At 64.3% G+C, this 13,768-nt stretch overlaps 2 protein-coding genes across 2 annotated transcripts; one reads left to right on the top strand and one right to left on the bottom strand.

Moving 5' to 3' along the window:
- Positions 1-1,220: 1,220 nt before the first annotated feature.
- PCSK4 (proprotein convertase subtilisin/kexin type 4) lies at positions 1,221-8,886 on the bottom strand. Its single transcript, XM_059869804.1, has 15 exons — positions 8,683-8,886; positions 8,179-8,283; positions 8,003-8,098; positions 7,273-7,401; positions 5,101-5,183; positions 4,911-4,999; positions 4,265-4,437; positions 3,978-4,190; positions 3,655-3,755; positions 3,258-3,361; positions 3,044-3,161; positions 2,733-2,903; positions 2,412-2,536; positions 1,762-1,881; positions 1,221-1,690 (listed from the first exon to the last, which is right to left on the bottom strand). The coding sequence occupies exons 1-15, from the start codon at positions 8,884-8,886 to the stop codon at positions 1,302-1,304; spliced, it is 2,220 nt and encodes a 739-aa protein (XP_059725787.1). The 3' UTR covers positions 1,221-1,301.
- Positions 8,887-9,032: 146 nt separating this feature from the next.
- On the top strand, positions 9,033-13,738 carry REEP6 (receptor accessory protein 6). The gene is made up of 5 exons (XM_059869799.1): positions 9,033-9,239; positions 11,316-11,409; positions 11,649-11,787; positions 12,486-12,654; positions 13,338-13,738. Exons 1-5 carry the CDS (start codon positions 9,125-9,127, stop codon positions 13,385-13,387), a joined length of 567 nt encoding a protein of 188 aa, XP_059725782.1. The 5' UTR covers positions 9,033-9,124; the 3' UTR covers positions 13,388-13,738.
- Positions 13,739-13,768: the final 30 nt, after the last annotated feature.

The following is a 13,768-nucleotide window of genomic DNA, read 5'->3' as shown; positions in this document are numbered from 1 at the left end:
AGGGACTTGGCCAAGACGGTGGCCCTGGACCACACCACGCAGGGCTTCCCTGCCCAGGTAGGGCAGCGCCGCTCCCGGGGGGATTCGCGTGTCCCCCGGTGCCCGGGAGCTGTGTGGGATCCAACCCTCCCCATGTCCCCCCCCAGGCTGCCAACTGGATCCAGGTGCCACCGTGGTCTGGGGACCCTGAGGATGAGGAGCTGCTGCGCCTCATCCCAGTGCTGGGGCAGCTGGGCCAGGCGGTAGGATGGGAATGGGGCAGGAAGGGGACGTGGGGATGGGGACATGGAGAAGGGGGGATGGGGATGGGGACATGAAAGGGACAGGAGCTCTGGCACTACCCCATCTCTCCCTGTGCAGGAGGATGTGCGCCCCGAGATCCAGAGGCAGTTCCAGCCCCACCAGCTGCCCACTGAGGATTAGGCCAGCCTGGAGGAGCAGGATGGGGAACACCTCTGGGGGAGGTGGGCATCCAGCACCTCATCCTACAGCCCAGGACTCACCCTTGGTGTTTGCAGGGATCTCAGCTCATCCCTGGGGGCTGGGGGTGTCCCCAGGGAGAGCCCCTGCCTTTGGAGACAAACTCCATCCTGGCTCCCTCCTCCCCCTGCTCTGGAAGGTCCAGCCAAGGTTTTCACGGGTCATTATAAGCTTGGAGAAAAGTCTGGCTCTGCCCTTAATTCCCAAAACTCTTCAGCTGAGCAAACACAGTGCTGGGGAAGGGGAGGGGACACAAACCACCTCCCCAGTGTCCTGGGGCAGTCCAGGGTGCTGGCACGGGGCCGGTGCCCCCGGGACAGCCCCAGCTGGCAGCTCTCCCTGTCCCATCCGTGCCCGGTGCCACGGGTGCCACGTGCCGGGGCACAGCTGCCACTGTGCCTCTGCCAGTCCCCGTGGGACAGAGTGGCTGGGGGCGCAGCCACCCTGGGACCCCTTTTCTAAGGCCTAAAGCTGCTGGGAACGGGAACTGGGGACTCTGGAGGAGTTCTGGGCTGGCCTCGGCTGCCTCCGCTCTGCCGGAAGCCTCAGGGGCTCCTGGCCGAGCTCCTGCCGTGGCCACACGGGTGCAGCTGTTTGGGGACACGTCACAGCTCGTCCCTCTGAGCCTGGGAAAGGGCACAGGCCCCTCCGGGAATGTCTCTGTCCCCTCGCACAGCTGGACAGGGGTGGGACCATCCCAGGCGCTGCTGGGAAGGGGAATCACCCTTGGAGAGGGCGGCTGGAAAGGAAAGGCAACAACCGGTTTATTTCAGAAGGCGGGAACGATCCCTGCTCTGTCCCTGCAGCAGCCCAGGCCGGTGTCACTCTGTCCTCCTGGCCCGGGGACAGCACAGAGCTCCTTTGCAAGCACGGAGGGCCAGCCGGTAGGTGGGGTACAGCACCCCTGCCAGCAGCAGGCTGCTGCAGGCGAGGACAGTGACAACCACGAGGTCCCTGCGCAGCCTCACCGGGCTCGGGGAGCCCTCTGCGGGCCGCTGGCAGGTGTGGGTGATGTCCCAGAAGGTGTGGCCCGAGGGACAAGACGTGCAGTTGTTGGCCGAGGAGCCCTGGCAGGTGTAGCAGGAGGGGTGGCAGCTGGCACACACGAGGGCAGTGTCCCTAGGGGTGGCACTCCGGGTCCGGCCGTAGTAGCGTGGGGGGCAGTAGGACAGGCAGGAGCCGTGGTGGGTGTACAGGGAGCTGCCACAGTCTGTGGAGAGAGGCTGGGGTGAGACCTTGGGGACCAGAGCGTTGTCACTGTCCCCTCAAAGCCTCGCTCACCCTCGCAGGCTCCCTGCTTGTCCCTCCTGAGGCACTCGTCGGTGGCAGTGGCTGCGGAGCGCCTGGCTGGCATGTCCTCATCTGTGCCATGCAGGTGCAGGATGAAGCTGGTCAGCTGGCCTGGGGACAGGAGGGACAAGGGGCTGGAAGGTTTGGGGCCTGGGGACAGGAGGGACAGGGGGCTGGAAGCTTTGGGGCCGGGGGACAGGAGGGACAGGGGGCTGGAAGCTTTGGGGCCGGGGGACAGGAGGGACAGGGGGCTGCCAGGTGAGGGATACAGGGGGCTGGAAGCTCTGGGGCCTGGGGACAGGAGGGACAGAGGGCTGGAAGCTCTGGGGCCTGGGGACAGGAGGGACAGAGGGCTGGAAGTTCTGGGGCTTGGGGACAGGAGGCTGCCAGGTGAGGGATGCAGGGCTGGGAGCTTTGGGGCCTGGGGACAGGGGGGACAGGGGGCTGCCAGGTGAGGGACATGGGGCTGGGAACTTTGGGGTTATGTCCTGCTCCTGGCCCTGTTCTGGCCAGGGAGACCCTCAAAGCCAACACAGGAGGGCTCATGGCCAGGAAGGAGAAGGCAACAAATTGCCCATCCAAGGGAAGGGAAGGAAGGATGACCAAGCACAGGGTGAGCCCAGTAAAAATGGGGCACCCACCTGTGTTCTCAGCATCACCCTTGTTCTCCAGCCGGAGGGTCCAGATCCCCTTGGGATTCTCATCCCAGAAGTGTGTGGACATGAAGGTCCAGTCCTTGTAGCCGTCCTGGCTGGTGTCGTAGGGGCTGGAGGAGGAGAGCAGAGCTGGGAGTGCCAGCCCAGGGCCCTGCAGGGGCAGGGTGTGACCTGAAGGGTCACCCTGTGCTCACTCTGAGGGGGCACTCCCACCTGGCAGGGGTCCAGGGGGAGTTTTGGGCCATCTCTGGGAGTCTCCAGGCCCGGGGGTGGCTGTGGGAGCCCCGGTGCTCCCTCTGTCCTTACCGCACTGTCACCAGCGTGGACGTGGTCCCCATGGGGCTGCTCAGAGCCACCACCAGGTCCCCCCTGCGGCTGTAGCTCAGGGACAGCTCCACCTGGACGTGCTCCAGGGAGCGGATGCTCTTGGAGCAGGAGGAGACATCCGTGGAGATGATGAGCCTGGAGCTGATTTTCCTGCCAGGGACGAGCTGTGGGTGAGGGCGTTCCCTCCCCTGTAGCATCCAAGCACAGCAGACCCACATTTTGGGTCCCTGTGCCTGTGGTGGCACACTAAGTCCCCGTGGGAGGCTGGACCTGGGGTCACTGTCCCTTACCTGGGCACCTGGACAGCCTGGACCGAGCACTTCTGCTGGGGCCGGGTCCCTGTCCACGTGGTGGCCTCCTGCACCAGCAGCCCCGCGTCCAGCAGCCCGTAGCCGTAGTAGTGGCTCACTGGGACACAGGTGCCACCCAGAGAGGGACCTGTGAGCCCCTCAGAGCCACCAGGGGCTGCTGGAAGGGGTTTGAGGGGCTGAGCCCTGCACTCACCCCTGCGCCCGACACCGTTCTCAGCCCAGTCCTCTGCCTGCAGGTGAGCGGGTTTGGAGGCCCTGATGATCAGGTGCTGCAGGTCACGCCAGGTCAGGGCTGGGCTGGAAGCAAGGAGGATGTGGGGACAAAGGTCTGGGTGGGTTTTTAAGGGGGAGATTTGGCTCTTCTGGGGTGGGTAAAGCAATTATCTGGGCCCAAGCTGATCCCCCCCACGACCTCCTTCAGTGCCAAAATGGGAGCAAAGAGCTCCAGAGGACAGCCCTGCTGCTCTCCATGGCCCAGGGGGAAGGCCACAAATCTGCACCCCAACCTTCCTGCTGCCCCTCCCCCTTCTCATCCCTGGTTAGGCACCAGCTCTCCCTGGGTAGTGTCCCTGTGTCTCGGTGTCACCTACTTGGCCTCCAGTGCCAGGGCCACCATGCCCGCGGCCAGCGGGGCCGAGGCGGAGGTGCCGGTGTGTTTGTCTGTGCAGCGGTGGTGCAGGTCAGTGGTCACCTGGGGGGACACGGGGGGGGTCTCAGGACTGCTCCCAAGAAAGCTGCCTGGGGTTGGGTACCTTCAGTAAATTCTCCTTTCAGATCCCTTTGAGCTTTTGGGGCTCTACACAGACACCAAACTAAGGAGGACTGGGACCAGCCCAGCCCATGCTGGGATCTGTGTCTGGGATCTGTGTCTGCCCTGGAGCTGCTGCTCTGGCAGAGCTGTTGTGACACTCACAATCTGCACCTTGCTGATGGTCCTGCTGCTGTAGGTGGTGGTGAGGATGGCAGGGCAGCCCTCGCTGTAGAGGGGCCGGTGCCCATCCCCCAGCACGCTGCCCACCGACACCGTGTAGATGCTGTTGGTGTACCCGTCGCAGTTGCAGTTGTCATAGTTGGTGCCACCGTTGCCTGAGGCCCAGATGAAGATGGAGCCGAGCCCACCCCGTCCCTGGTGAAGAGCAGAGGGGGGTGAGCAGGGTGTCCTCATCTCCCTGTGGCCCCTGAGGCCAGGGCTGGGCTTACTTGGGTGACCCCTCTGCGAAAAGCAGCCGCAGCCAGGACTCCGGGCCCATCCACCGTCCTGCCATCGTCCTCGGGGCCCCAGCTGGCGCTGTAGATGTGGATGTACTGGGGCTGCAGGCTCAGGGCCTGGGCCTCCACAATGTCCACGATGGAGCCGTCCAGCATCCTCACACCTGAGGGCAGGCACCGAGCAGCAGTGGCCGAGGGGTGGCAGCACCCGGGAGGGGACAGGAGCCACGAGGGAACAGAGCCACACACGTGCCACACTGAGGGAAGGACCTGGGGGCACCTTGCCAGGCCCCCCCCAGCCCCCCAGAGCTCTGAGCAGCTTTCACATGCCCCTGCCCTAAGGAGATCAGTCCCCCACTGGTCTGTGCCCTGCCATGAGCCACTTCCCAAAGCTCCTGTTAAGCCTTTTGTAATTAAGTCCAGGGAGCACTCCCAGCTTTTAACCCCCTTTGCCACCCTCACTTCCACAGCAGAGCCTGAGCCTGCCCTGCTGGGTGTTGGGCTGAGCATCAAAGCCCTGGGAGCACCTACCCTGGGCCCCCCTGTAAAGCCCAGAGCAGCCCACCCTGGGCTCCTGCATCCCCACAGGGGGCTGCAGCTCATTTCCATCTTCCCTCCCAGGGGAGCCACCTCTCACCTCCGATTTTGGCGTTGTAGGCGACGCCTGCCCCACAGATTCCATTGTTGGCCACAGCTGCCACTTCCCCTGCACAGCGTGTCCCATGCCTGGGGGGGACAGAGTGACCCTGTGAGGGGTAGGGACAGCCCCAGCCCCCAGAACTGACCCTCCCCCCAGTGTAGAGAGCTGGGTGGAGCCCAGGACCCACCAGTTCTTGTCGCTGTCACTGTCGCTGTATCGGGGCTGGGGATCGGGGTCGTTGCTGTTGAAGTCGTAACTTGCCAGCGGGTCCTGTTACAGAGGGAGGCAGTGGCGTGTCCCCGAGGGCCCGGGCAGGGCTGTGACAGCTCGGCACAGGCGCCTGGCACCGAGCCCGGCGGTGGCACCGCCTGCCAGCCCCGGGGACAGCGGGGCCCCTTCGTGCCCGGCTGCGCTGGGAGCTGGAGCTGAGTCCTGAGAGGGAAGGGAGCACCAGGAGGGGCTGTGGGAGCTGGGCAGGGGCTCAGCCTGGAGGAAAGGAGGAGCAGGGGGGACCTTGTGGCTCTGCTCAGCTCCCTGACAGGAGGGGACAGCCAGGGAGGGTGGGCTGTGCTCCCAGGGGGCAACAGGACAAGAGGGAACAGCCTCAGGCTGGGCCAGCTGGAGACACCAGCAGCAATTTCCCCATGGAAAGGGTGCTCAGGCCTTGGCAGGGGCTGCCCAGGGAGGTTTGGAGTCCCCATCCCTGGCAGGGCTGGAGGTGGCCCTCGGTGCTCTGGGCTGGTGAGGAGGTGGGCACAGGTTGGACTCGATGACCCTGAAGCCCTTTGCCAACCTCAGTGACTCTGGGGCTCTGCACAAAGGGGTGAAAGCAGCACAGCTTTGCTGTTTCCCTGACAGAGCCCAGCGTGCTCTGTCACCTGAGGGTGACCCTCACTGGCCACACAGCCCCAGGAGAGGAGCCAGGAGCCACGGGAAGGGTTGGTTGTGTTCCACACCCCCAGCACTGCCTTTCCTTCCCCGTGCAGCACAGGAGGCTTTACCAGCTGTACTGGCTTTGCAGCTTGCTGTAATTACACCTATTTGGGGGCTCCAGAGCGTGTACAAGTTCTAACATTTCCTCCGTGTGAGATTGCACTGAGGGAGGCTCCAAACCTTGGATCCAGCCCTGGAGAGGCCAAGCTCCCTGTGCACAGTGCCAGGGTGAAGGCACTGACCCCCTGAGCTCCTCCTCACAGTGCCAGGGTGAAGGCATTGACCCCCTGAGCTCCCTGTGCACAGTACCAGGGTGTAGGCACTGACCCCCCGAGCTCCCTGTGCACAGTGCCAGGGCTGGGGTGAAGGCACTGACCCCCTGAGCTCCTCCTCACAGTGCCAGGGTGAAGGCACTGACCCCTGAGCTCCCTGTGCACAGTGCCAGGGTGAAGGCACTGACCCCCTGAGCTCCCTGTGCACAGTGCCAGGGTGAAAGCACTGACCCCCCGAGCTCCCTGTGCACAGTGCCAGGGTGAAGGCACTGACCCCCTGAGCTCCCTGTGCACAGTGCCAGGGTGAAGGCACTGACCCCCTGAGCTCCCTGTGCACAGTGCCAGGGTGAAAGCACTGACCCCCCGAGCTCCCTGTGCACAGTGCCAGGGTGAAGGCACTGACCCCCTGAGCTCCCTGTGCACAGTGCCAGGGCTGGGGTGAAGGCACTGACCCCCTGAGTTCCTCCTCACAGTGCCAGGGTGAAGGCACTGACCCCCTGAGCTCCCTGTGCACAGTGCCAGGGTGAAGGCATTGACCCCCTGAACTCCCTGTGCACAGTGCCAGGGCTGGGGTGAAGGTACTGATCCCCTGAGCTCCCTGTGCACAGTGCCAGGGTGAAGGCACTGACCCCCTGAGCTCCTCCTCACAGTGCCAGGGTGAAGGCACTGACCCCTGAGCTCCCTGTGCACAGTGCCAGGGTGAAAGCACTGACCCCCCGAGCTCCCTGTGCACAGTGCCAGGGTGAAGGCACTGACCCCCCGAGCTCCCTGTGCACAGTGCCAGGGTGAAGGCACTGACCCCCTGAGCTCCCTGTGCACAGTGCCAGGGCTGGGGTGAAGGCACTGACCCCCTGAGCTCCCTGTGCACAGTGCCAGGCTGAAGGCACTGACCCCTGAGCTCCTTCCTCACAGTGCCAGGGTGAAGGCACTGACCCCCTGAGCTCCCTCTGCACAGTGCCAGGCTGAAGGCACTGACCCCCGAGCTCCCTGTGCACAGTGCCAGGCTGAAGGCACTGACCCCCTGAGCTCCCTGTGCACAGTGCCAGGCTGAAGGTACTGACCCCCTGAGCTCCTCCTCACAGTGCCAGAGCTGGGCTGAAGGCTTTCCCCCCCCCTCCCCGGAGGAGCAGCCCCCTGGACCCCCCCATAGTTACGTAGTTGGCAGCCAGGTCGGGATGATCCTTCTCCAGCCCATCATCCAGGACAGTCAGCACCACCCCCAGCCCCGTGTAGCCTCTGCTCCAAGCTGTGAGGATGTTCAGGTCGGGGTGGATGTCGTTGTTCTGGAAAAAGAGATTAAATTTGATGGGCAGCCCGGGGTCACCTCAGGGTCCTGCTGCCTCATCACTGCCGGTGTTAGCTCGCTTTATGCCCTGAGAAGGGCATTGCCAGTGGTCAGGGAGGGATCCTGCCCGTCTGCTCAGCCCTGGAGGCACTTCTGGGGTGCTGTGCCCTGCTCTGGGCTCCTCAGGACATGGAGCTCCTGGAGTAGGTCCAGTGGAGGGTCACAAAGTTGAGGAAGGGGTGGGAGCATCCTGACAGGAAAAGCTGAGGGAGCTGGGGGCTGCTCAGCCTTGAGAGGGACCCTCAGCCCTGGGTGTCCCTGTCTGCAGGGAGGGCTCTGGGCAGGGCCCAGAAATGGCACCAGAGGAACGGGCAGGGACTGATCCCAGGAATTCCCCCTGCACAGAAGGAAGAATTTCTTCAGTGTGCAGTGAACAGAGACCAGAGGGGCTGTGGCGACTGGAGACATCCCAGAACAATCCACAGCGATCCTGTGCCCTCTGGGGTGGTGCCGAGCAGGGAGGTGGCACTGGATGCAGCACTGGTGCCTTCCATCCCGTGACTGGGGTGGGATTAGGAGGGGAAGGAGCCTGTTCTCACCATGTACCACTGCCTGGGGAACCAGGGATCCGTGGGCACCACGGCCATGCCTCTCCTGGAGCGCCTCTTCAGCGTCTGCTGCTCAAACCACAGGACCTGGGCAGGGAGCAGCGCTGTGGGTGCCGGGCAGGGCCTGCCCATGGCTGTGCCCTGGCTCCCCGTGCCCTCCTCCCTACCTGGGGGTCCCTGCTGAGCCGCATGTGCCACCCCCAGTGCCTGCTCAGGGCTCTCTGCCTGGTGCCACGGTGGCTGAAGTGATAAAAGGGCTCTCCCTCCATCACCTGCGGGCACAAAGAGCCGCTCTGAGCTTTTCTAGGGGGCAGCTGTGGAGGTCAGGGTGGTGAATTGAACACTACAGTGCAGGACAAGCAGGAAGTGTCACTCGGGGACAGAACGGGGTCCTGGGTGCCCCTGGGGGGTCCCTCGCTCAGCCCTGCATGCTCAGAGGCCGTTTGCTCTGAGGGTGGGGGGGACGCTGGCACACAATTCCCAGATTCCCAGGACACGTTGGAAGGGAAGTGCTGAGGAAGTGTTGGACAGGGCTCGGAGCAACCTGGCCTAACAGAATGTCCCTGCCCACGGGACAAGCCATAGGGACAAACAGTGGCGAAACAGGGCGGGTACGAGCGAGAAGGTCGGGCCAGAGGCACAGGGATGGGCTGGGCCCAACCAGGCCGCACCTGGCCCAGGTAGAGCAGCCCGTGCCGGCGGGCCAAGGCCCGGGCGTCCCGCAGCCCCGCCGCCACCCGCACTGCCCAGCTGCTCAGGTAGACGCGGGGCTTGGCGGGGCCCGGAGGAGCGGTGGCGGCCACCACGAGCAGCGCGAACAGCACCGGGAACAGCGACAGCGACAGCGCCGGGCCGGGCCCGGGCCGAGCCGCCATGAGGCCGCGCCGCCACTGCGCGCGTTGCCATGGCAACGGCGTCGGCCCCGCCCCCGCACGGCCTCGCCTCATTGGCCTGCCTCGCTCCCCGCCCCGCCTTCTCATTGGCCCCGCCCCTCCGCTTTGCACCGCCCATCTCCGCTGGCCACGCCCCCCGGGCCGCGCTGACCGGGGCGCGGGGTCGGGGTCGGGGTCGGTCCGGGGCCGCCGCCGCCGCTCCAGCTCCCGCATCACCGCCATGGCCGCCATGCAGCAGCGCCTGGAGCGCTTCCTCCACAGCCCCGGCCCGATCGGCGACCTGCTGGGTCAGCTGGAAGCCCGTACCGGCGTCCAACGGCTCTACCTGGCCTCAGGTGCGACCGTTACCGCGGGGCCTCCCCGGTTCTCCCGTTCTGTCCCCTTCTCCCCCGTATGGTGGGGCGCCTTGGCAGCTGCTCGCTGTGGCTCTGGGCTCAGCACCGGGGAGGGCAGGCAGGGCCGCCCTGGTTTGGGGGTGCGGAGCGGGGCCGGGCTGGGAGGGGGCTGGGGGTGTCACCGCACTGCCCTCGCCTTCCACAGGCACAAAATCCCGAAACCCTAAAGCTCCCAGGGTCCGAGTGTCAGAGGTGTCAGAGAGACCCTCGAGACCCCTGGCCCTGACAGGGGGGTCCCCGTTCTGGGTGAGCCCCCAGCTCATGGTAGCTCAGATCGGGCACTGGGGATGGGAGCTCGTCCCCGTGTCCCGCCGGTGGGACTGTGGGGATCCGGCCTTTAACCGGATCCCTGTTGTTCATTAATGAGGAACCAGCCTGACTCTCCCTGGGGATCCTCCTCCTGGCACGCCGTGCCCCCTCTCCCTTGACCCTCGGCCCTGTGCCCTCTCTGCCAACTTGAACTCATCCACGCGCTCCAATTTGAGATTTCATATCAAACCTCCCGGGGGGAGCTCGAGGCTTCCTTGTTTGCTGTGTCCCTCCAAGCCTTTGACCTCCAGGTGTGATTTCCTGGCCCTTCACCTGCAGCAGGGCTGGTGTTCCCACTCTGAGGGGAAAAGTGCCCGTGAAGGAGCACGTGCTGCTGTGCAGGCTGTGTTTGGATGTGGTGCCACTCAGGCGTTTTCCAAGCAAAACAATCCTGGGGATTGGTCAGGCTCAGCTGTGATGGTAGAACAGGAGTGGACACACCAAAAAGGGATGGTTTTGCATTCTGGATCCCTGTCCTGGAAAAGAGAAGCTATTGCTGAACTAAAAATTCCCAATCTCTCCCTCCTATGGCTCTGGAGCAATCCCTAATTTGTGTTTGAAGCCGTGGGCTGGGGTTTGGAGCAGCCTCAGGGCAGCACCACCTCCAACTGCTCCCGGAGCAAAGCCTTTCCCTGGGCTTTTGCTGTTACATAAATTTCTCTGGGGGTTCAAATCCCGTGAAATCCCTTCTAAGGCTCTTGGGGAATGAAACCCAGCACTGCCTGGACCTGCCTGCCCTCCTTGGAGGGAGGTTTGGGATTTCTCCAAAGCCACGTTGCTCCTGCCCGTCTCCCGGGAAAGACCCGGAGCTGTGGGTGCCCGGATCGGGGCCGGAGCTCAGCCCAGGAATGCTGCAGCGAGCAGAGCTGGGATTATCCGCCCTCCAAGCCCGAGCAAGGACTTTAATTCACCCACACAGACAGGTTAATTCCCAGCTTTCTTGCTGCTGCTGCTGCTGCTGGAGGAGTTTGTTCCGGTGCTGGGCTGCACAAAGCGCTCCATCCCGAGTATCCCTGAGGTTTTCCTGCCCTCTGAGCCCTGCTGTGAGCGGGGCTCTGCCGTGGTTTCCACCCCAAAATCTCCCTGTCCCACCTTCCCCACCCACGCTCCGCTGCTCCAGCCTCCTGCGAGTGTCCGAGCGCTGGGCAGGCTCCGCCAAAGGCTGCGGCTCACATTTAACTGAGCGATCAATTAAAGCGATCTAATTGAGTGGCAGCAGGGCAGCGGGGTTGGATTGCCGCTCCCAGGGGAGCCAACCCTTCCTCTGCCGCGGGGAGCGCCTGCGGGAGGAGCCGGGAGCCTGATCCGGGAGCGGGGCTCGTCCTTGAGCCGCAGCTCGGGGAATGCCGAGCGGGGGAGACGAGCGGAGCCTTGACTTTGGACCATGGGTGTGTTGTCAGCGTCTCCGGTTCCTGCCGCCCTGGCCCCGCTCCAGGGGCCGAAAGTGCTGCGAGTTTGGGGTGGTAAAGTCCCATCCGAGCCAGGGGAGGGGACGGACGGTGACAGGAGCGGGTCACGGGTCCCTCGGGGAGGAGCGGACTCCGCCACGTGCCCCGTTCCGTCGAGCGCCTCCTGGAATTAACCGGGGGTGGTCGTTGCCCCCTGGCACGCCCCTGTTCCCGCTCTGGGATGAGAATCCCCCTCAGGAGACCCAGCGGGGTCTCCCCTGGTGACAGCGGGCTCCAAACTGTCCCCTGTCCCCCGCAGGCTCCGTGACTTTCCTGGGGCTGTACCTCATGTTCGGCTACGGCGCTTCCCTGCTCTGCAACATCATCGGCTTCGTGTACCCCGCCTACGTCTCGTAAGTACCTGTCCCACACCTGGAGAGCGCTCCCTGCCCTTCGCTGAGGGTCTCCCTGCTCAGTCAAGAGGCAATTATGGCTGGGAAGCTCTTGAGACCTTCCTGGAAGAGCTGGGACCGTGCCAGAGCAGTGGGCAGGCTCCCTCCGCGGTGTGGAGGATTTGGGAAGGTGGAGCCCAGCCCGGGGCTGCAGCAGCCGTGTCCTTCCTTCCTTTCTTCTTTCCCCTGCCCTGCCGCAGCATCAAAGCCATCGAGAGCAACAGCAAGGAGGATGACACCATGTGGCTCACGTACTGGGTGGTCTACGGTGTCTTCAGCATCGCTGAGTTCTTCTCCGACCTTTTTCTCTACTGGTTCCCCTTCTACTACGCCGGGAAGGTAACGGCTGTGCCGGGCTCCTCCCGTCCCGGGGCTGTGCCGGGCTCTTCCCGTCCCGGGGCTGTGCCGGGCTCTTCCCGTCCCGGGGCTCTGCCGGGCTCCTCTCGTCCCGGGGCTCTGCCGGGCTCCTCCCGTCCCGGGGCTGGACGGGAGGAGCTGGGTGTGGTGGGCTCTGCTGGTGGTGATGCCCAAAGAAGCTCCCTGGAACAGAGCTGGGCAGAGTTAAAGGAATTAAGTAGGGATTTATTAAAAGGCCTTCAAAGGATTCACCTTGGGCAGTGCAAGAGCCCAGCCAAGGCTACACCCAAGCTGGATGGCGTGTCACGAGTTGTCACACTTTTATAAGTTTTGGTCTGTTTTCATATTGGGGTTAATTGTCCAGTTCCAGCTCCAGGTGGGGCAGTCCCATCCTCCCAAATTGCCCTACTCAATTCACTGTTGTTTTACACTTTTTGGGCCTGAAGCTGCAGCGGTGTCCTTGGTTCTGGTGCTGGAAAAGAATTTTTTTCTGACAGAACTGTGAGGAGAACTGCTAACAATTTATATAAAGTTCAGAGTTATACACTAAAGCAGTACACAATCTGGAAAATATGAAAGCTGAAACTTAAGGCATCAGAGGGGCTGCACCCCGCCCAGATCCTGGGACCTCCAGTGAGCTGGGGGGCCCTGGAGCAGCTGAGCCCCTGCTGTGCCCGCAGTGCCTGTTCCTGGTGTGGTGCATGGCCCCAGTGCCCTGGAACGGCTCCCAGCTCATCTACCACAGCGTCATCCGACCCTTCTTCCTCAAGCACCACCAGGCCGTGGACAACATGATGGGTGACATCGGCACCAAGGCCCTGGACGCGGCCTCCAGTGTCACCCGAGAAGGTGACTCCGGTCCCCCTGTCCCTCCACCTGCTCCGTGTCCAGGTTTTCCCAGCGCAGGGGCGTGGGCAGCTCGTTAATTAGCGGCGGGTGATTATTTCTCGGTGCCCATGGACACCGTGACAGGAGCCCCGGGGTCACCGTCCCCTCTCTAACCTCTCTCTCCTCTCTGCGCTGCACGGTCCAGTCCTGCAGACTCTGGCCAAGAGCAGAGCCCGGCTGGCGGCCGGGGTGGCCCCGCAGCCCAGCCTGCCCGTATGTACCGAGCCGCGGCTCCCGCTGCCGGGAACGGGGCCGGGCTGTGCCTCGTGTCCCCCGTGGCACCGCCCAAACCGCTCTGCTCCCGCTGCACCGGCGCGGCTCCCGCACAACCGGCCCTTTCTCCCGTGGCGTGGGTAGAGCAGGCGCTTCCCTCCCGCTTCTCCGTAGCCAGACGCCATCCGTGTGTCCATCCGTGTGTCCATCCCTGTGTCCATCCCTGTGCCCACGTGCCCCTCAGCGCTGCTGCCGACCTGGGGCTCCCCTCCGAGCCCCCCGGGGACGGGGAGGGCAGGGCTGGCTGTCACCGCCGTGTTCAGCGGGACCGGCAGGGAGCGGGACGGTCACGCGGGGCCGGGCCGGGCAGTGCCCCAGGACACCGGCCACTGTCCCGGGGACGGGTACTAACGGCATCCGTGTCTCCGCAGGCGTCAAAGCATCCTTGAACCTGGCAGAGTTCGTGGAGAAGGTGAAGTAAGAGGGGCACCGGGACCACTGGTACCGGCACCACAGCCCCGGTACTGGGACCAGTACCGGCACCACGCCCCCAGTACTGGTACCGGCAACCCCCGTTCTGGCACCGAAGTCCCCCACACCGGCACTACAAACGCCGGTACCGGCACCATGCTCCCGGTACGGTACCGGCATCCTCCGTTCTGGCACCGAAATCCCTCATACAGAGGCCGGTACCGGTACCGTGCTCCCAGTACCGGCACCGTGGCCCTGCTAACGGCACCGGCCAGCCCGGGCCGTACCCGCCCGGGATCCCGAGTTTCTGCAGTCCGACTCTGTTGTACCCCAGCCCCCCAATAAACCCCGGTGCCCCCGAGCGCCGCTCCCGTCCCGCGTGTTCCGCGAC

This window comes from Haemorhous mexicanus, chromosome 29, assembly GCF_027477595.1.
Source record: "Haemorhous mexicanus isolate bHaeMex1 chromosome 29, bHaeMex1.pri, whole genome shotgun sequence".
NCBI classification, from domain to species: Eukaryota; Metazoa; Chordata; class Aves; order Passeriformes; family Fringillidae; genus Haemorhous; species Haemorhous mexicanus.
The sequence above is the reverse complement of the archived record's forward strand: the minus strand, read 5'-3'. Positions and strand labels throughout refer to the sequence as shown.

What these genes read in the sequence shown, in the direction of transcription:
- REEP6 (XM_059869799.1), top strand. Translation starts at nt 9,125, where the DNA reads ATGGCCGCCATGCAGCAGCGCCTGGAGCGCTTCCTCCACAGCCCCGGC. An exon ending in CCTTCTACTACGCCGGGAAG is followed by an intron (nt 11,788 to 12,485) that starts GTAACGGCTGTG and finishes CTGTGCCCGCAG; the next exon opens with TGCCTGTTCCTGGTGTGGTG. An exon ending in CTCCAGTGTCACCCGAGAAG is followed by an intron (nt 12,655 to 13,337) that starts GTGACTCCGGTC and finishes GTGTCTCCGCAG; the next exon opens with GCGTCAAAGCATCCTTGAAC.
- PCSK4 (XM_059869804.1), bottom strand. Translation starts at nt 8,886, where the DNA reads ATGGCGGCTCGGCCCGGGCCCGGCCCGGCGCTGTCGCTGTCGCTGTTC. An exon ending in GCCCTGGCACTGGAGGCCAA is followed by an intron (nt 3,362 to 3,654) that starts GTAGGTGACACC and finishes CCTTGCTTCCAG; the next exon opens with CCCAGCCCTGACCTGGCGTG. An exon ending in TCCACGCTGGTGACAGTGCG is followed by an intron (nt 2,537 to 2,732) that starts GTAAGGACAGAG and finishes CTCCTCCTCCAG; the next exon opens with CCCCTACGACACCAGCCAGG.